At 51.0% G+C, this 22,147-nt stretch overlaps 1 protein-coding gene across 16 annotated transcripts in view; it reads right to left on the bottom strand.

The window, feature by feature from the left end:
* Positions 1-22,147, bottom strand: part of TSPOAP1 (TSPO associated protein 1) — a 171,614-nt gene that overhangs the window by 57,275 nt on the left and 92,192 nt on the right. For all 16 annotated transcript variants that reach the window (XR_004643463.1, XR_004643465.1, XR_004643466.1 and 13 more), the window contains 3 exons: positions 12,454-12,692; positions 4,869-4,978; positions 3,828-3,937 (listed from right to left, as the gene is read on the bottom strand). Coding sequence is in view for 11 of the 16 variants with exons in the window: in XM_034752887.1 (XP_034608778.1) it covers positions 3,828-3,937; positions 4,869-4,978; positions 12,454-12,692 (459 nt within the window). In the remaining 5 variants the exon portion in view is untranslated. The remainder of the gene's footprint in view (positions 1-3,827; positions 3,938-4,868; positions 4,979-12,453; positions 12,693-22,147) is intronic.

The raw sequence follows: 22,147 nt of genomic DNA, 5'->3' as shown, positions 1-22,147 counted from the left end.
TACATGGCGCAGTATACAGGAACCTACCACCCCCTCAGTTCTTTCTTGACAGCAACTCCAACAGAGGGGTAGGACGATGGGCTTGGGAATGGACGTGAGCAACACATCTCGAAGAACAATAGTTACGGAAAAGTTAGTAACCGTCTTTTCTTCTTGGAGTGTTTGCTCATGTCTATTCCAATGTAGGTGATTCCCAAGCAACTGGTCAGGTGGTGGGATCAGAGTTTCACTGACAAGCAGACTAGCACCGCTTGACCAAAGCCTGCATCATCTCTAGCGTGCTGAGTGATGGCGTAGCGTGAGGTAAACTTGTGGATCAGCAACCAGGTCACATTCTTTAGATGTCCTGGATTGGGAGGTGTAGGCCTCCTCCTGTAGTTCTAATTCCTCCTGTGGCTATAATCTGCCTCTACTGAGGTGCTGTGGAGGATAGAGATGGCCCATAGGTTGGGGTGCATAGTGTTTCCGAGCCGGGACTGGGGTTTTTAAAGTAGCCCTTGAGTCCTTTAGACTATGGAGCTTAGCATCAGTCTGCTCCAAGAAAAGGGAGTTCCCTTCAAAGGATAGGTACTGAATAGTCTGTTGGACTTCATAGGATAGTCCTGAGGACTGAAGCCAGGAGCTCCGCCTCATGACCACTGCTGAGGCCATGAATCAGGCTGCCAAGTCCACTGTGCCCAAGGCAGTTTGGAGGGATGCTTTGACCTCCACCTTACCCTCCTCTACGAGGGCCAAGAATTTAGAACTGGACTCCGAAGGTAAGAGTTCCTTAAATTTTGTCATGGCTGACCACAAATTAAAATCATAGTGGCCCAAGAGGGCTTGATGGTTGGCTATTCTCAGCTAGAGGCGCCGCGTTGAGTATACCTTCCTGCCCAGTAGGTCCAGTTTCTTGGCCTCTTTCGCCTTGGACAATGGCCCTTATTGCCCCTGTCTCTCCCTTTCATTAGCTGACAGGACAACCAGCGAGCCCGGTGGAGGGTAAGTAAACAGGTCCTCATATCCCATGGGGTGCACAAAGTATTTCCTTTCCATCCACTTAGCTGTGGGGTGGAGGGAAGCAGGAGTCTGCCACAGAGTCTTTACGGGCTGCAAGATGGCATCATGTAAAGGCAGATGGGGAAGGCGGAGGTGCTCTCACCTCCAATGATGCCAAGAGCATCTGGAGTGAACACCTTATAGATTCATAGATTCTAGGACTGGAAGGGACCTCGAGAGGTCATCGAGTCCAGTCCCCTGCCCTCATGGCAGGACCAAATACTGTCTAGACCATCCCTGAAAGACATTTATCTAACCTACTCTTAAATATCTCCAGAGATGGAGATTCCACAACCTCCCTAGGCAATTTATTCCAGAGTTTAACCACCCTGACAGTTAGGAACCTTTTCCTAATGTCCAACCTAAACCTCCCTTGCTGCAGTTTAAGCCCATTGCTTCTTGTTCTATCCTCCTTGGAACGGATGGATCACCCAAGGGTACCACATTGGCATTTGCCATTGTGCCAATGACCATGCTATCAGTCCGTGTCCTTGTGCCATAGCTGCCGGGTGTCTATGGTCAGCTTGGTACCTGCTCCTCCGGGAGGTATATGAGTCTGCCTCCAATTCAGAGCCCAAGGACCCACTCCTTGGTGATCACGGTGGAGCGATGCTGCGATGGGGACTGGTGCCATGATGGAGAGCAGTGCTGCGATAAAGAGCAGTGCAGTGAGGGAGAGCTCAATGGATGGTGGTGCTGCACCACCATTGCTGGCTTTCCCTCTACTAGCACTTGCTTTGATGCTGAAGCATCCCGCAGTGCTGGAGCAGTCATCAACAGTCCACAACCTGAGGGGGATGGTGGTCCTGGGAGAGCAAGGACGCTCCTGGCCGCCTCAAAAGCCTCCACGTCAATTGTAAAGCCAGGGCTGTATCCCATTGGTGGCTCTCTCTAGGCGGGGAGTCCACCGGTACCAAACTCGATGGTCCCCTTCCCATGGCCAGAGTCAATGGTGCTGCATGGTCCATGGGCACCTCAGAGTGACCCGGCACAGGTCGCACTCTTTCAGTGGCCTTATGTCTTGGGCTCAGAGAGCGCCCCTGGTCTGATTTCTTCTGTCTCTTTTTCAGCACGGGCAATGGGGAGCAGTGCCGGGAGGCCGGAGTTGGCGCTGACTTCTTGCACACCAGAGAACCGTGGCGGTACTGGGGAGCAGAGTCTTTCATTGGCGCCGGGATGCGGGGTCACAGTACCTCTCTCAGGGAGGCTGGGGCACTACTGACCGATACCAAGGTACTCGGTGCTGATTCCACCTGTGGGTCTGAGGAGGGATGAAGTGTTACCTCCATGAGGAGGAATCTAAGTCTATTGTCCCTCTCCTTTTTTGTCCTCGACTTAAAAGTTCTTACAGATCTGGCACCGACCTTGCACGTGGCCCTCTCCCAGGCACTTCAGACAACTATCATGCAGATCATTCGCCGGCATCAGTTTGTGGCACCGCACACTGTTTGAAACCCTGAGACCGAGGCATACCCCAGGAGCCCACGCTGGGCTAGCCCCACAGGGCGGGGAGTACTTCTAACTACACAAGGCTACTTGACTATGTGTTAACTTATTCTAATTCTAACTATTTACAATCTATTTACAGAACAAAAGTCTACTGAGGAGTAGCACCTCCAGAAGCGATAAGAAGGAACCGAGGGGGCGGCGGGGTGGCAGGTTCCTATATACCATGCCATGAAGGTGCCAATCCAGGGGGCACAAGAGCTGACCCGTCGGATACCACTGGGGGAAAATCTTTCCAGCGATGGTGCACACGGCGCGTGCACACTAACCGTGGAATGGACGTGAGCTAGCACTCGACGAAGAACTAACTGAATCACTTATTCCCTTAACATTGAAAAATTCATTCAAATTGGCTTGCAGGAATATACTGAGGATATAAATCTGTCTAAAACAAAGGGCAAATGTAAACACCATATTGACATGGAGGGGTCTAGTAGGAGCCACAATCATCAGTGTTCGCATCACTCTTTGGTCTGATCTAAAAGAGGGAGCTCTCAGAACCTGGATGAAACACACACAAATAAGGATAAAGGACGCTTTAAAATGGAAATAAATTTTGTTTTGAGTTGACCAAAAATGTTTTGGTCGACTTGAAAAGAATCAAAAACATGAACAATCATTTCTAGTCAACTCCATTCAAAACAGTTTTTTTGAGTTTTCAATTCAATAAAAAAAATGTTTTAATGTTGTTTTGGTTCAAATCCAACCAGCTTTTTCTGGATGCTTTGATTCAGCCCCAGAACTGAAACATCTAGTAGTTGCTCAGCTCTATTCCTGAGTGCACAGAGAACGCCAAACACCACCGGGGGAGGGTGGGGGGGGGGCAGCTATGTCCCCTATGCAACACACCAGGGCTGTAACGAGTGTATTGGGAGCTATTTGCCCAGGATAAGTGCAAGGCAATGTCTTAAACCCTTGGCACCAGTGGTTGCATCATGGCATTACCAGCTGTCAACTCTTTGAGAGAAAAGTGTGATGCCTACAGCTAAGGAGTCAGAAAGAGTACAGGTAAAACACTTTCGGTGAAGTCCAGGCTCCAGTGAAGCTAATGGCAAAACTCCAATTAACTTTAGTGAGGCCAGGACGTCACCCTCGGGTCTTAAGTCAACCCTGGTGTAAGTAAATGAATTCCCCATTAAGTCATGAGAGCTGCACTCGCTTATGCTGCTGACCTTATGATCTTTTGTTTCCTTATAACCGTACAAATCATTAAGTTCCTCTCTGTTCTTTCATGATGCCAGGTTCATACACGTCTTGGTCACATCTCGTTCCATCAAACCCACCTTCAAAGAAGCCATCCTCGTCCATGTCTCCATAGATGTAAATATATTCTCCAGCCGTCAGTGGGAGCTCTGACTCCGGGTTCTCATTAGGACCATCAAAAGGATTATAGCTGAAACACACGCAACAATAAAATGTACTTTGTACAGCAACTTGCATTGGTCACACTAGATCAGCTCACTGGTCCACTGAGGCTGGTATCCTGCCTCTGGGCATAGTTAGTGCTTCCGAGGAAGGCCAAAGCATAGCTGCTTCCTGGATCCTTGGACCCAAACTTTTTGAGTCCATTGGCTACCTCCTGGCCCAGGGCTCAGATCCCGTGGTACACATTAGATCCATTCATGGTGAGCAAGTAATTGTCCCAAGCCATTTGCAACTAAGAGTATTTTGTGTCTTTAAAACTGTACTTGCATATCCTTAACAGTAAACGGGACATATGCTTGCCCATAACTGCCTTGGGTGTCAGAATTAACGTTTCACAATCATTATCAGAGCTGACCAGAAAACGGTGATTTATTCTGTGGAAATTTTTGAATTTTTGCTGAAAAAAACTGAAACCGAAACTTCAGCCAAAACCAGAATATTTTTGGTCAAAAACTGGAAGTTTTAGTTTTCCAGCTACACACTCTTCAGCTTTTAGGTTTATGTTTTTTTGATGAAAATGTGACATTTTCCCCAGAAAGAAGGCACTTTCACAAAAAAAATATGCATAGCCAAAAACCCAATTTTCATAAACAAAACAGTTTCAAAGGAAAATTTTCAGTCAGCCCTACTGGTTATACAACTTGTGAGTTTGCAACCATTATTTTTGTTTGTATAGATCCTTAGCAAGATAGGTATTCCCAAACTGTATCAGAGGCATGCTCCATCTACTCCAGTATCTCGTCTCCAACAGTGGATAGTGCTAGATGCTCATAAAAAGGAGCAAAAACCCCAGAGTGGACAATTATGGGATAGCCTGATCCACAGATCAACCCTGTAGCCAAAAATCCCCTCGATTCTTCCTTTCCTTTACACAAAGGCCCTTGGGTGTAGTTCAATACCTGTAACGAGCTAGGAAGACTTGGAGTTTTGCAGGGCCCTGGCTCTCTGACTCTGGAATCAAAGAAATGCTATCAACATCCAGTTCTTCCATTTCACTTGCAGTGTCCACCTAAGAAACACAAAAATAAGGAGAGAGAAGCTACAGCTCTGACTAAAGGAACAGTGGCAGAAAGATCACAACAGCAGTGCAACAACAGAAATCTTATTTCTGAGCTGGTGTGTACAGTCTGATTACAGCAGTACTATACTACACATAGAAACAAAGAATGGTTAAACTATCTGTACGAACTGCTGTGAGGAGCTAGAATTGGTAACAGATGCACATTCTTGGCTCCAGGACACAAAAATACACCTAGTAGTCAGAGGACTAAATCTACAGTCCAAGGTAGATATGAAAGAAGAGGTGACAGAGGACTTCTAGAGAGGTCAGGGGGCAAGTTCCTGGTAAGAAGCCTGAAACCTCTGCCATCCCCAGCAGCTGGGAAAGTGCCACCCCTGGACCCTGCTCCATCTTTTGTAGCCACCTTTGTATATTAAGGGTGACGCAGCCCAGAGGAACTCTGCCCAGACACGGATCGAAGGGAGGAGCGGAAATAGAGCCCACAGTCACAGAGAACCTCCCCATTCAGCATTCTCCTCCTGGTATGGTGGACAGCCACATTGGCCAGTGCCAGGAGGAGTCTGATGAGGAGGTTTGTGAGGCCATAGATGGGTTGTGCGTAGATCAGGAGGTGCAGGGAAAAGGGCAGCCAGAACCTGAGGAGAAGGTTCTGGAGGTGCCAGAAAAGGGGCTGCAACCTGGCGCACCTGAGGTAGTTGTACACCAGGGTCCTCCTCGTGCCGCAAAAAGGGCAGGCGTCAGGGATGGGGTGAACCGCACTAAGAACACATCCATGCTCACGGCTCCATGAAGAATCTGCCAACTAATATCCCTGGCGGGCCATGGAACCAAGGTGGAATACAGACTGGCCCACTGTTTTCAATTGAGCCAACATCTCATTCTCAGTCTTTTATACCTGTGCAGCCCCCTGCCTGCTGGAAGGGTGGAGGAACTTTCTCTTTTCTTCTCTCCTCTTGAGAATCTCCTGGATGTTGCAAGTGGGGCAGGTCCCACCTGTTCTACCTCCCCTGGCCTCCAGGAAGCAGTGAGGAGTGGTGGGGAGAGATCTCTAGCACTCTACCCCTGCCCAATCTCCATTTCTTCTCTGTCTGTCTAGATGTTTATCCCACACCCATCATCATAGTCTCTAGGTCTTCCTCACCATAAATAACTCCTGTGCCTACACCTGGCTTTTGGCGACAAAACAGCGATAGCGTACATACTGCAAGGTCACTTTAAAAAAAAAAAAGCCGCCTAGATTTGGCGACAAAAAACTTCCCCTCCCTTTATTGTCGACAAACAGCCAGTGTAGACACCACTGTTTTTTTTTTTTAATTTTACTGGCCTCCAGGAAAGTATCCCACAATTCCCATGCTGCCGCTCTGGTCAGCGGTTTGAACTCCACTGCCCTGCAGCCAACCCACCCCTCCCCCTTGCAAGCCCCAGGAATTTTAAATCTCATTTCCTGCTTGCTGGCTTCCCACAGGAGCTTCCCAGGCGAGCATGGCTGCCTATTGCACCAAACGCGCTCCCGCTTGGACCACCGCGGAATTGTTCAATCTGATCAATATAGGGGAAGAGGAGTCTGTTCAGTCGCAGCTGCGAGTGACCCGTAGGAATCGGGACACTCATGGGCAAATTTCTCAAGGCTTGTGCGAAAAGGGCTGTGATTGGGACACCCAGCAGGGCAGAGCGAAGATCAAGGAGATAAGGCAGACGTACCATAAGGCGCAGGAGGCGAACCATCACTCCAGTGGTGCACCTAAGACCTGCCGCTTCTATAAGGAGCTGAATGCTATCCTCGGTTGTGACCCCACCTCCATCGCCGATTGTCCCGTGGATACTTCACATGCAGCTGAAAGAGGGGATGACCCGGAGGCTGAAATTGTAGGATGAAGAAGTCGAGCTAGAGCTATAAGTAGGGGCATTGCCAGCAGATCGAGGGATGTGATCATTCCCCTCTATTCAGCACTGGTGAGGCCTCATCTGGAATACTGTGTCCAGTCTTGGGCCCCACACTACAAGAAGGATGTGGACAAATTGGAAAGAGTCCAGCGGAGAGCAACAAAAATGATTAGGGGGCTGGAGCACATGACTTATGAGGAGAGGCTGAAGGAACTGGGCTTGTTTAGTCTGCAGAAGAGAAGAATGAGGGGGGATTTCATAGCTGCTTTCAACTACCTGAAAGGGGGTTCCAAAGAGGATGGATCGAGACTGTTCTCAGATGACAGAACAAGGAGTAATGGTCTCAAGTTGCAGTGGGGGAGGTTTAGGTTGGATATTAGGAAAAACTTTTTCACTGGGAGGGTGGTGAAGCACTGGACTGGGTTACCTAGGGAGGTGGTGGAATCTCCTTCCTTAGAGGTTTTTAAGGTCAGGCTTGACGAAGCCCTGGCTGGGATAATTTAGTTGGGGATTGGTCCTGCTTTGAGAAGGTTTGGTAGGGACCTCAGGAGGTCATCTAGTCCAACCCCCTGCTCAAAGCAGGACCAGTCCCCAACTAAATTATCCCAGCCAGGGCTTTGTCAAGCCTGACCTTAAAAACCTCTAAGGAAGGAGATTCCACCACCTCCCTAGGTAACCCATTCCAGTGCTTCACCACCCTCCTAGTGAAAAAGTTTTTCCTAATATCCAACCTAAACCTCCCCCACTGCAATTTTTCTCCACTTCAGAAGTGCTCAACGGGGAGCAGGAAGCAGATGAAACTCCAGATAATTTGCTGTGGCTTGTGTAGGGAATCGAAAAGTGGGAGGCAGGTAGTGTTTTCTGTGAGCTGAACATTGCCCTGTGTAGCTAATCTGCACAGCCAAGCAGGGTGTAGATGGACCTCGAGACCTGCAGGGAATCCGCCAGAGAGAGGCTCTGGAAAGTTTCCAAGAGGTACTTGTTAATCCTCTGCCGCAGATTCCAAGGGATTGCAGCCTGGTTAGTTCCCCCATTGTAGGAAACTGTCCCCTGCCATTTAGCAATCACTGGAGCTGGGACCAAAGCGGTGCATAGCTGAGCAGCATATAGACCGGGGTGAAAGCTGCAAGCATTCAGCAGCCGAGCCCTGGTTTCTCTGGTCACCCTCAGCAGCGAGATGTCAGCCAGCAGGTGGCCACCTGTGAAAAAGTGTGGGATACTTTTAGAATGAGTTCCCTGCAAAGCTGCCCTGCCAGCCGTGACCGTTTTGACCGTACACACAACTGCCTTCCCCCCACTCTCGAAACTCTTCATGATTGGGGTGTTCGCAAAGCTGTGTGCCTGCCTAGAGTCTCAAAGAGAAAGTGATTTCTACCAGCAAAATGCCCTTTTTACTAAAATGTTTCAATCGTTTGCTGGAATGTAACAATCCCTCTTCTGTTCAGCACAGACTTTGCTTCACACTCCCTCGCCAACCGGCTGCGGCAGATAAGAAAAAACCCTAGGCACAGCAAAGACGACATGTTCTGCGGGGTTATACAGCGCGATGAGAGACAGACCAGGGAACACAGAGAGCGCTGGGAAGCTGAAAGGCAGGACAGAAAGAGAATGCTGATTTTGCTAGGCAAGCGACGGAGCGAATGATAAAAGTGATGGAGGATCAGACAGAGCCGCGCAAGTCATTGATACAGCTGCAGACTGAGCAAATCTGAGTTTGAGCGCCACTGCCGCAGATGCACAATTCTTTGCCAACCCCAACTCCCTCTACGCCCACACTGTCTTTTTCACTTCACAGCACTCCTGAGTTTCCCCGTCACTCCACCCCCTCTCACAGCTTGCACAATGATAGCTGGAGCTACACACACTTGGGAGGTTTTACCCTTTTTAACAATAACTAAAGGCGAAGGTATTTAATAATACAGCGTTTTTATTCTGTGTCCTACAAAAGCGAATAGCAAGCAATTCACTCTCGGGAACAGGCTTCTAAAGCATTGTGTCACATGGATCTTGGGCTCCAAAATTGTACATGGATGCAATAGGGAAGCAATTCCGAAGCAAACATGTGTTACTGCCCCTCATTGTCCAAGTGGTTCCTCAAGGCCTCTCTGATGTTAATAGCAGCCCTCTGGGCTCCTCTGACAGCCCTAGCATCTGGCAGGTCAAACTGTGCAGCCAAGCGCTCTGCCTCAGTGCTCCACACCTGAGCAAACATTTCACGCACAGATTATGCGAAGTGCAGCACGCAGCTCTGACTATAGGAATATTATCCTTGGTAAGGTCTAGCCTGCCATTGAGACACCTCCAGTGAGCTTTCAAACGGCCAAAAGCACATTCGACTACCATGCGGCACCTGCTCAGCCTGTTGTTAAAACACTCCTTGCTGATGTCCAGGTGCCCTGTGTAAGGTTTCAAGAGCCAGGGCTGTAAGGGGTTAGCCGGGTCTCCCAGGATTACTATGGGCATTTCCACATCCCCCACTGTGATCTTGTGGTCTGGAACGGAAGTCCTGCCTGCAGCTTTCTGTACAGGCCACTGTTCCTGAAGATGCGTGTGTCATGCACCTTTCCTGACCAGCCTGCATTGATGTCCGTGAAACGCCCCCGGTGATCCACAAGCGCCTGCAACACCACGGAGAAGTATCCCTTCCTATTGATGTACTCAGAGGCAAGGTGGTCTGGCGCTAAAATTGGAATGTGTGTGCCATCAATCGCCCCGCCACAGTTAGGGAAACCCATCTCTGCAAAGCCAGCCACTATGTCATGCACATTTCCCAGAGTCATGGTCCTATGCAGCAGAATGTGTTTTATTGCCCTGCACACTTGGAGTAATACAGCCCCAACAGTGGACTTTCCTACTCCAAATTGATTTGCGACTGACCGGTAGCAGCTGGATTCGCCAGCTTCCTCACAGCGATTGCAACACGCTTCTCTACCGGAAGGGCAGCTCTCAATCTGGTGTCCTTGCGCCGCAGGTCGGGGGCCAGCTCAGCACATAGCTCCAGGAAGGTTGCTTTACGCATCCTAAAGTTCTGTACCCACTGCTCATCATCCCACACCTGCCTGCCAATGCGATCCCACCAACCAGGGCTTGTTTCCCTAGCCCAAAAGCGACACTCTACCATATGCAGCTGCTCCGTGAATGCACAAAGCACTGATAAAAGCAACAAAGAGTCCTGTGGCACCTTATACACTAACAGACGTATAGGAGCATGAGCTTTCGTGGATGAATTCCCACTTCTTCGGATGCATCTGAAGAAGTGGGTATTCACCCACAAAAGCTCATGCTCCTATACGTCTGTTAGTCTATAAGGTGCCACAGGACTCTTTGCTGCTTTTACAGATCCAGACTAACACGGCTACCCCTCTGATACAAAGCACTGATAAGTTGCTGCCATCCATATCACACTCAGGTGCATGCGATTCATCCTCTGCTAACTCTGCGAGTAACTGTGCTGCCATGAGTGATGTCCTCACGACAGCTAACAGCGCATAGGAGAGAAGTGCGGGACCCATCCTCTCTGACTGCAGATGCTGGTGCACACAACAAAAGAATGAGAGTTGGAAAAACAGCGCGAAAGGAAGCCAGCGACCTTTGATGGGGTGGGACACGTGGTGCATGACGGTACATTTTGCACATCCCAGGATGCGCCGCGCTCCGTTTCCGCATTCCCACAACACCTAGCGACAGATGGTGTCGCCAGGCACTGTGGGATACATACCCACAGTCCACTGCTCTCACTGTCGACAAAGGTGCCCCGAATGTGGACACGCTCTGTTGACAGAGGGAGCAAATGTAGACACGCTTTGGCAACTTTGCTTTTATTGATTTTTCCTTGGCAACATGAGTTTCATTGAAAAAACTTGCCAGTGTAGACAAGCCCGTAGTCTTCTAAACGCCTAGGGGGATGAGGGGCAATCCCCCCAGACAGGGCAGGAACTGTAAACCAAAGTTCTTTTTCTTTTTTTTCCCTTTAATCCCAACAGAGTAAAAAGGAAAAACTAGCTATTAAGGAGAACAAAAAAACCCCCAAAACAACTACTACTTATGCTAATGATGCAGATAAGGAAGGGCTGACTGCTTGCTCCTTCTGAGGCCAAAGGCGGTTGAGAAGGAACTGGGGTGGGGGGGTTCACCCAAGCAGTGTTAGATAGCATTGAGGCAGACCACAAGGGAGGGACAGGGCATGTGCAAGCTCAATGGACACTGCTACCAAAAATCTCCGATTAGAGGTGCAGGGGCACAGATACACCTAGAGTGGCGCACCCATAGGGACACGACGTGAGGAAGAACTGGGCATTCACTTGTAACTGCTGCCGATACACTGTTCCCAGCCCTCGGAGAGAAAGCAATGACCCGGCACTAGCTGTTAGATGGACTGGCTTGCTGGAGATAACACAGTGTAAGGCAGGGAGCTGTGCAGCCTCAAAACCCCAGTCAGCAGGGAGAGAGACACGGTCTCCTCTCCAGAGAGGTGACGGCTGGGAGCCAGAAACCTTAAGTGAGTGCCCTCCGGGGACCATGGAGGGGGAAAGTCAGGTGCAATCACCCTGAAACTGAGATACAGTTCATGCGCGGGGAATCTGGGTTCCAATCCTAGCTATGACTTTGGGTACATCAGCTGATCTGTTTGTGACTCAGTCACCCTGTCAGTACAATGATATTTGTTCACCTTGTAGGAATGCTGTGAAGCTTAAAGAGGGCTTGTGAAGTTCACAGTATTAAGAGAGATAGTCAGCAGGAAGGGGGAGCCTAGAACTCAGGCTCTCCTGGCTCTTAGCCCTGAACCTACTCTGCTGGCTAAGAGAGTACATCGGAGAGTGGACATAGCATCAGAAGAAGAAAGAGGCACTCTCTTACTAGACCTAGATTTTCACGAGCTCCCCTAGTGATCTAATGGGAACATTAAATAAGGGAGGGGACAGGACTGAGCCTCACAGGAATCCATACACGAGACCTACTGGGCAGAGGGAGCAGCTGCCATCACATCTCTGAGATCTGAGAGGAAGGGGAAAGCAAAGTCAATAAAACCTGTCCGCATCTGCTGTCACCAGCTCAGCAGCCCTTCATGATCTCCTGCACCAACAGCTGCTAATAAGTCTAACAGCGATGTTTGCACCAGTACGTGCCCCTCTTGGCTCTATGCCAAGGACAGCAGGGCACAGGCACATGCCTTCATGCTGCTAAACCACTACTACAAGCTCCAGTACCCAGATATCGTGTGGCAACCCAGGGCTGTGAAGTCACAACAAAGACTATCCAGAACTAAACACAAATTGAAAACATTCAGGAAATTTGCTATACATTTCCTAGGGCTTTTCTCGGGTTGTCTGCGTTCCTCTCAGACTGCAATGATCTGTACAAATGGCCATCACAGGGTATTGCCAAGTGAAGAGGGAGCAAATCCCTTCAACAGTTTTCTGCAAGTTTTCTATTATTTTTCCACAGGATTCGCTAGTTCCCAGACACAGGTTTAAGAGGTAGCTGCAAGCGGAGGAAAGCAGAGCTAGTAAATGCATTGATCCCAAGATGTGCTTATCCCCACCTGGGTAATGACAAGGGACACCAGAAACAGCACTGACCTCTGGAGTGGGGCAGGACTTGGGACTGTTCTGCATGGATTCTGATTTCGAAGAGCTTGACTGGGACTCCAGTCTCTTGACTTGCTTCTGAGATGTGGCAGCAGGACCTGAGCCTGGAATTTTGGTGACACTAGACATGGGATCCGGGATCTGAGGTAATGATTCCAGCTCTTTACTCCCTTCATCATGAATCTTCTTAGTGCACTGAAGAGCAGGACGTGCAGGGGCAACATCTGGATCTGAAACAAAACATTCCATTTGTTACTCCAAGCAGCCAGCAGAGCAGAACAAGAGCTGCTGTGAGCACCAGGGTGCTGCAGTGCGGACACACTCTATAGCAGGGATCTACCCAGAGGCTTAGCTTCGAGCTGTGGAAACACGTTTAGCCCTGTTTCTCCTTGCACCTACACCCAGAACAGTTACACTCAAGTTACCGGATGGAACTAATATAAGGGAGGGAGGATCAGGCGCTTGACATGTAATACTCAGCCCTGCATGCTGCTGTGGGCCAAATCCTCTCCTTCACGGAGGTCCACTCTGCACAGGAGGTAGGGGAGCTATTAAGGAGCTCGTTAGGGCTTGCTGAACCTGTGGGCTTGTCTGCACCAGCCCCACTGTGAATTAACTTACACCACAGGGATGTTAACAGGCCACTTCACCTTGAATGGTTCCCTAGAACATGTGCTGACTAGTTATGCTAAACAATCTGTTCAACCTTGTGACACTTTCTCAGACTGAAGAAGGGCTCTGTGTAGCTTGAAAGCTTGTCTCTCTCACCAGCAGAAGGTGGTCCAATAAAAGATATTACCTCACCCACCTTGTCTCTCTAGGGCAGTGGTTCTCAACCCATGGCCCGTGGGCCACTTGCAGCCCAATCAGCACACAGCTGCAGCTCATATGACATCCTCAGGGCCATACAGATAGTAAAAACGGTTACTCACCTTCTTGTAACTGTTGTTCTTCGAGATGTGTTGCTCATGTCCATTCCAATTAGGTGTGCGCGCACCTACATGCACAGTTGTCAGAAGGCTTTTCCCCTAGCAGCACCCGTCGGGTCGGCTCTGGAGCCCCCTGGGGTGGCGCCTTCATGGCGGTGTATATAGGTCCCTGCCGACATGCCGCCTGGTCAGTTCCTTCTTGCCAGCTACTCCGACAGAGGGGAAGCCGGGTGGGTCTTAGAATGGACATGAGCAACACATCTCAAAGAACAACAGTTACGAGAAGGTGAGTAACCGTTTTTCTTTGAGTGCTTGCTCATGTTGATTTCAATTATCTGACTCCCAAGCCCTAACTAGGAGGTGGGGTCGGAGCTCATGGAATCGCTGATTGAAGCACCGCTCTGCTGAATGGAGCATCATCCCTGGCGTGCTGGTTAATGGCATAATGAGAGGTGAAGGGGTGAACTGAGGATCATGTCGCTGCGCTGCAGATCTCCTGGATCGGGACATGGGCCAGGAATGCTGTCGAGGAAGCCTTCGCTCTAGTTGAATGAGCCGTTAGTGCAGGGGCCGGAACTTTTGCTAGATTGTAGCATGCCGGGATACAGGATGTGATCCACAATGAAATTCTCTGTGACAACACCGGAAGGCCTTTCATTCTAGCCGCAACCGCCACAAACAACTGGTTTGACTTACAGAACGGTTTTGTGCATTCAATGTAAAAAGCCAGAGCTCTCTGAACGTCCACGGAATCTTTGTTCCCAGCCACCGCATGAGGCTTAGGGTAAAAGACCAGTAGAAAAATGTCCTGATTGGCATGGAACTGGGAGACAACCTTTGGAAGAAAGGCTGAATGAGGCCTAAGTTGTACCTTGTCTGTATAAAAAATGGTATGAGGAGGATCGGAGGTTAGGGCTTTAAGCTCAGAGACTCTCCATGCTGACGTAATGGCGACTAGGAAAGCCACCTTCAATGATAGGTAGAGCAATAAACAAGTTGCTAGGAGTTCAAACAGGGGCCCCATTAGTCTGGAAAGGACCAGGTTAAGGTCCCACACCGGGATTGGTTGCTTAACCTGCGGGTATAGCCTGTCTAGACCTTTCAGGAAGCAACTGGCAAAGACTGAACAGCTGGCCACTCCCAGGTGGAAAGCTGAAATGGCTGCCAGGTGGACCTGGAGAGATGAAACCAAGAGGCCTGCTGTTTTAAGTGTAATAGGTAGTCTAAGATGAGTGGCATAGGCGCCTGCATCGGGAGAGCACAACCCTGAGAACACCAGATTGCAACCATTTTCCACTTGGCCAGGTAGGTAGCCCTGGTGGAGGGTTTCCTGCTGCCCAGCAGAAGCTCCCTAATGGCTCCGAGCACATCAGCTCCATTGGGTTTAGCCATGAAGCTTCCAAGCGGTGAGGTGACAAGACTCGAGGTCAGGATGATGAAGACGACTGTGGTCTTGGGTGATCAGGTCCAGAAGCAGGAGCAACGAGACTGGAGCGTCCACTGACAGCTCCAGGAGCATGGTATACCAGTGCTGGCCAGGCCAGGCTGGCACTACCAGTATGACTGTAGTCTTGTCCCTGCAGATCTTGAGCAGAACCTTGTGGATGAGTGAAACGATGGGAACACGTACAACAGATGGTCCGTCCAGGGGAGGAGGAACGCATCCGCGAGGGAGCCCGGACTGTGATTCCGGAAGGAACAGAACTGGGGACATTTTCTGTTGCTCTCCATGGCGAACAGGTCACTTTGGGGAACCCGCACCTTTGGAAAATGTTGTACACCATATCCAGGCAGCTGGACCACTTGTGATTGTGGAAGGATCTGCTGAAATAGTCCGCCAACTCGTTCTGGAAACCTGGGAGGTAAAATGCTCTGTGACAAAGTTCCTCGTCTATCTTGGTGGGTCCTGTGCTTATTGGCGGATTTTCTTGCCTCAGAGATTCACCATGTGGGTTGGGGAACAGCCCAGAGACCTTCCCCTCTGGAAGAATCCACAGTCCAGGTCAATTGGGAGGTTTGGGGGGAACCCGGGCCCACCCTCTACTCAGGGTTGCAGCCCAGGGCCCTGTGGACTGCAGCTGTCTATAGTGCCTCCTGTAACAGCTGCATGACAGCTACAACTCCCTGGGCTACTTCCCCATGGCCTCCTCCAAACACCTTCCTTATTCTCACCACAGGACCTTCCTCGTGGTGTCTGATAATGCTTGTGCTCTTCAGTCCTCCAGCAGCACACCCTCTCACTCTCAGCTCCTTGTCCCTCTTGCTCCCAGCTCCTCACACTCGCACCACAAACTGAAGTGAGCTCCTTTTAAAACCCAGGTGCCCTGATTAGCCTGCCTTGATTGATTCTAGCAGCTTCTTCTTAATTGGCTCCAGGTGTCCTAATTAGCCTGCCTGCCTTAACTGGTTCTAGCAGGTTCCTGATTACTCTAGTGCAGCCCCTGCTCTGGCTCACTCATGGAACAGAAAACTACTCATCCAGTGACCAGTATATTTGCCCTCTACCAGACTCCTGTACTCCACTGGTCTGGGTCTGTCACAGCTCCCAAGTGAATGGAGTGGGCTATGCAGAAGTCCCAAAGCTTGAAGGCTTCCCGACATAGGGGAGAGGAACGAGCTCCACCCTGCTTGTTTATATAAAACATCGCAGTTGTGTTGTCCATCATCACCTCCTCACATTTCCCTTGCAAGTGGGCCTGGAAGGTCTGGCATGCCAGGAGGACCACTCTCAGCTCCTTCACATTGATGTGGAGTGAGAGCTCTTCTTGTGACCAGAGACCTTGGGTCTGAAGGTCTCCCAGGTGAGCACCCCATCCCAACACTGCGCATCTGTCACCAGGGATTGGGAGGGATAGGGCTTTGTGAAAAGGACTCCCATGCATACCTTCTGTGGGTTGAGCCACCAGTGGAAAGACTCGAGAACTGGCACCGGGAGGGTGACCACCTTGTCTAGACTGTTGAGCCCTGGCTGATAGGCTGACACCAGCCAGGCCTGGAGAAGTCTGAGCCTCAGTCTCACATGTATGCCACATACGTATGTGCTGCCATGTGGCTGAGGAGTTTCAAGCAGTTCCTTGCTGTGGTGGTGGGGTACCACTTGAAGTTTTCTATGATGTCTGTCATTGTCCGAAACTGAGATTCCAGCAGGGATGCCCTGGCCTGACCTGAGTCCAACACTGCTCCGATAAATTCTATTCTCTGCAAAGGGGATAGAGTTGATTTGCGCTCGTGGAGAAGGAGACCCAATCTGTCGAAGGTGTATCTTATCAGGCTGACCTGACTCTCCACTTGCTCCCTGGAGCAGTCCCTGAGCAGCCAGTCATCAAGATATGGGAATATCTGCATCTGCCTCGGTCATAGGAAGGCGGCGATGACTGCCATGTATTTGGTAAACACTCGAGGGGCCGCTGACAGACCAAAGGGGAGGACCATAAATTGGTAATGGTTGTGGTTGACCACGAACCTGAGCTGGAATTATAGCTATGTGGAAGTACACGTCCTTGGGGTCGAGGGCGGCATACCAGTTTCCCGGATCCAGAGACAGAATGATTGCGTTTAGAGAGACCATAAGGAAGCTCAAATTATTTATGAATTTGTTGAGGCCTCGCAGATCGAGGATGGGTCTGGGGCCCCCTTTGGCTTTGGGGATTAGGAAATAATGGGAATAGAACCGCTTGCCCCTTATCTCTCCTGAGGAGTCTCCTCCACTGCTCCTGCAATGAGGAGCATTTAGACCTCCTGCATGAGGAGATGCTCATGAGAAGGGTCCCTGAAGAGGGATCGGGAAAGGGGATGGGAGGGAGGAGAGGAGCAGAATTGGAGAAAATATCCCACTTCTACCATGCAAAAGACCCAGCGGTCTGAAGTTATCTGGGACCAAGCACGGTAAAAGTGGGACAGATGATTCAGGAAACAGGGATAAGGATCCAGTGAATAGACTGGTGCGTCGTCCCCAGGAGCACCTTCAAAAGGCCTGCTTAGAGAGCCCGATGCCTGCCTTGCCGAGCCCTGGCCTTGGCTGGGTGGAGGATGGGGAGGCTTAGGCCTGCCATTCCTACTCCGCTTCCTTAAGAAGTCCTGCCTGGGCCGAGGAGGGTAGAAGCGCTGCGGGGGCTGAGGTTTAAAATGTTTTCGCTGGGTAGCAGGGGTGTGCAGGCCCAGCAAATTTAAGGTAGCCTGCAAATCTTTTAGTCTGTGAAGCCTGGAATCTGTTTGCTCCGTGCCATCAAAAGGCAGGTCCTGAATTGTCCGTTGAACTTCAGGAGGAAGGCCGGACACTTCGAGCCGTGAACTCCTCCTCATGGCTATGCTCAAGGACAAGGTTCGCGTGGCCGAGTCTGCAGCGTCCAGTGAGACCTGTAAAAAGGTCTGTGTCACTGCCTTGCCCTCGTCCACGATGGCCGCAAACTCTGCCCTGGATTCAGATGGGACCAACTCCTTGAATTTCATCATGGAGTTCCATGAGTTGAAATGAGATCTACTCAGGATTGCCTGTTGGTTAGCAACCCTGAGCTGGAGCCCTCCGGTCGAGTAAACGTTCCGTCCGAAGAGGTCCAGCTTTTCTGAGTCTTTAGATTTCGGGGTCGGCCCTTGCTGCCCCTGCCTCTCTCATTCACCGTGGCCAAAACAAGTGAGCAGGGTTGTGGGTCATTAAATAAGTACTCATACCCCTTAGAGGGGATGAAATACTTCCTCTCCACACGCTTCACTGTAGGGGGAATGGAGGCAGGGGTTTGCCACAGGGTTTTTGTAGTGGCCTGAATAGTCTTCATGAGGGGCAAAGCCACCCTAGATGGCCCCTCCGAAGTTAGGACCCATCGGGTCCTCCGATTCGACTACCTCCTCAGCCTGAAGCCCCATATTGTGAGCAACCCTACGCAGTCCTGGTGTGCTCTACTGTCAATGGGGGGTGGCCCAGAGGAGGAAGACCCCGCCACCACTTCATCCAGCAAGGACAACGACGAGGCCAGAGGAGGCACCGGGCCCTCCTCGCCCTCTGGACTCGTCCTGCTTGGTGCATGTTCCTCGTCGCTGACCGCAGGCTCAGGCTGGTGGTGGGCCCGGGATCTGGACGCAGCTCCATGCCGTGCCGCGACGCAGTTTCGGAGCCCCAAGGGGTGGGATGGTCCGTGGCTGGCGGAGGCACCCAGGCTTCCAACACCACAGAGTGAGAACCCCGGAGTGCATGCCCTGGGCCTGGTGGTACGCCCACGGGGTCCAAAATGGCCATTGCACGGGCCCTTGACACTGCACTTACCCCGGCACTAGCCTCACGTCCTGCCTATGTCTGTGGCGGTCCAATCGAGTAATAGGACTCCACCTCTGAGTCTGATGTTCAGGATCTTGAGCACAAAGACCACAGTGGCGCTGAGCAGGACGGTGCCAGAGAGCGGTGCTGTGGGGACGGTGCCGGAGAGCGGTGCTGCTGTGGCGGTGCCAGGGACTGGTGCCGGGATGACGATGCCGAGGACCGGTGCCAGGGGGACAGGTGCCACGGGGACAGTGCTGGAGACCGGTGCTGTGGGGAGCAGTGCCATGGGGAGCGATGCCACGGAGATGGTGAGCGGGGCCTCATCATTGCCAGCTTGCCTCTGGATGGTGCCGTGCGCTGCAGCATCGGAGGTCTATCCCAGCTGACGGGGAACGGCAGAACCGTCATGGCAACCAATTCCCTCGCTGCCTCAAAAGTGTCCGGGGTGGAAGGGAGCTCTAGCTCATCCACCTGGCACTCTCAATCAGGAGAGTCCAACAGCACCGGACTCGACAGACCCCATTGCGGGACCAAAGTCGACAGTGCCGGCTCTGTGATGTCGGCGCCGGGTGCTCCTGCACTGTCCGACCCAGCTGCTCTTGGTTCAGGCGAGCGACCTGTCCACCTTCTTGTGCCGCTTATGCGGCACTGGAGAGTGCGAGTGGTGCCGGGCTGCCTCTGCGAGCTTCGACGCCGGGGAATGTCAGCGCCGGGGATCTCTATGGCCAGAATCCTTCCTCGACACCGTTTCTCGCACAGAGGCCGGAGCGCTCTGCACGGAGGTGCTTGGTGCCGGATCCTGTCAGCATGGAGCCAGCTGGGGACGAAGAGCTGCTTCCATCAGGATCTACTTCAGCCTGAAGTCCCGTTCTTTTTTAGTCCTTGGGCGGAACCCTTTACAAATCTTGCACCATGCTGTTTGGTGCACCTCCCCCAGACACTCGAGACAAGAGTTGTGGGGGTCGCCCGTTGGCAAGGGCTTGAGGCAGGTTCCGCAGGGTTAAATCTTTGGGATCGAGGCATGTCCCGAACCTCAAAGGGGAGACAAATTAGGGTGGGAGAAGGACCTCCACTCCTAGAAAACAAACCAACTAAACTAACTTACTCTAAGGAATAACTATTTACAGAGAGCTAAATACAAACACTAGGGGGAGCACTTACTAAGGCAAGCAACCACAGTTCCAACAAATGTCACTGGCAGTAAGAAGGAACTGAAGAAGCGGCAGGTTGGCAGGGACCTATATTCACCGCCATGAAGGCGCCCAACCCAGAGGACTCCCCGGCCAAAATGACGGGTGCTGCTAGGGGGAAAACCTTCCAACAACTGTGCACGTGGCGCACACACACCTAATTGGAATCGGCATGCGCAAGCACTCAAAGAAGAATATATATTGTGTGGATGCGACCCACATAACATATGGAGAGCAGCATATGTGGCCCACAATGGTAAAGAGGGGGAGAACCACTGCACTAGGGACTCTATCTGGCCTACATAAATCAATGGTCAGCGGGGGGGGGGGGGGGCAAACTACAGCCCGTGGGCCACATCCAGCCTGCCAGCCATTTTAATCCGGCCCTCGAGCTCTAGCCAGAGAGCAAGGTCTGGGGCTTGCCCTGCTCCCACGCTCCAGCCGGGGAGCAGGGTCGGGGGCCGCTCCACACATGCGTGCCACAGCTCCGCGCAGCTCCCAGAAACAGCAGCATGTCCCCCTCTAGCTCCTATGCGTAGGGGCAGCCAGGGGGTTCCGCACGCTGCCCCCGCCCCAAGCACTGCCCCCACAGCTCCCATTGGCTGGGAACTGCAGGCAATGGGAGCTGCAGGGGCGGCATCTGCAGACGGGGCAGAGCTGCCTGGCCGTGCCTCCGTATAGTAGCTGGAGGGGGGACATGCCGCTGCTTCCGGGAGCTGCACCCCTGAACCCCTTCTGTGCCCCAAGCCCCTGCCTCAGCCCTGAGCCCCCTCCCACCCTCCGAACCCCTAAGCCCGAGCCCAGAGCCCCCTCCTGCACCAAACCCCTCATCCCCAGCCCCACCCCAGAACCCGCACCCCCTCCTGCACCCCAACCCCCAATTTCATGAGCATTTACGGCCCACCATTCAATTTCCATACCCAGATGTGGCTCCTCTGGGAGCCAAGCTAGTTTCCTTTGCACCAGTAATGCAAGCAAAAATATCAGTGACACTAGGACAGTGTTATTGTCTTCTGTTGGTTTGCATGGAACTCTGCACCGCTAGGATGAATTTGCCCCTAGGCACAGGAACAACACAAGGACCGAAGTAAAGCTGGGCAAATTTTTGGCAAATAGTTTATTCGCAGAAAAATGCCGTTTCAGTCAACCCTAAACCAGCTGTGATTTTGTGCAGAGTTTGCTAAACCATTTCCACCCCATCGAAAAATTGAAATGTTTCAGTAATGCTGAAACATTCCAGGCTAAGACTTGCAAGGCGCACCATCACCTCCTCCCTCACTCAGTGAAATGGTGAAACTGAAACAAAAGCTTTCAAATCAGAGCAAACAAAACATTTTGTTAGACCTGACTCAAAATGTTCTTGGACTTTTTCGATTCACTACAAACTTTGAAAAAGTTCATTTTTCATTTGACCCAAAATAAAGCTTTTCTTCAATTTTTTCAATTGCCAGCAACCAAAGACGATTTTTTGCCCGGCTCAAATTTATGATGCCTTAAGTGTGATTTAAATGGTGCACAAGTAGTGTGAAGATCCTCTGTACAAGGGTGAATTTCATCCCTCACAGAGAGAGTCCACAAGATGCACAGCTGAGGAAATTGCTTTGATGATTGCCTAAAGTGCATAAATTCATAGATTTACAAGGCCAGAAAGGACCATTATGATAATTTAATTTGACCTCCTGCATGACTCCAGCCAGAAAGTGTCACCCAGAGTGCCCACAACTGCTGGCGGAACTAGAAAGTATCCTTGAGAAAGACACCCAAGCTCAATTTAAAGCTCCAAGGGATGGAGAATCCACCTCATCCCTTGGTAAGTTGTTTCAATGGATGAGGACAGCATTTGATCAGGGCTTGCACCTGCAATCCTTACAAAGGGCCCAGATGCTCTCCCTCAATCTGCTTGCATGTTACCTTGCATTTAAACACAAATATTATGGCGGCATCATTAGTGGCTCCAGAGCCAAGGCTGTGCTGAAATTTGCATTTAGAGAATCATAGAATATCAGGGTTGGAAGGAACCTCAGGAGGTCATTTAGTCCAACCCGCTGCTCAAAGCAGGACCAATCCCCAACTAAATCCCCAAATGGCCCCCTCAAGGATTGAACTCACAACCCTGGGTTTAGCAGGTCAATACTCAAGCCACTGAGCTATCCTTCCCTCCCCCATTGTTAACTATTGTACCCTCCTCCTCCCCAACTAACACCATTTACTGCTGGGCATAGACCTAATTATCTGGGAAATTATTCCAAGCAAATGTTTAGTAGTTTGGGGCTAGGAATTAAAGACCCCTTTTGTAAATATAAAGTGTCCGTGGA

This window comes from Trachemys scripta, chromosome 18 (assembly GCF_013100865.1).
Source record: "Trachemys scripta elegans isolate TJP31775 chromosome 18, CAS_Tse_1.0, whole genome shotgun sequence".
Taxonomy (NCBI): Eukaryota; Metazoa; Chordata; order Testudines; family Emydidae; genus Trachemys; species Trachemys scripta.
This window is presented reverse-complemented; position numbering and strand designations above follow the sequence as displayed.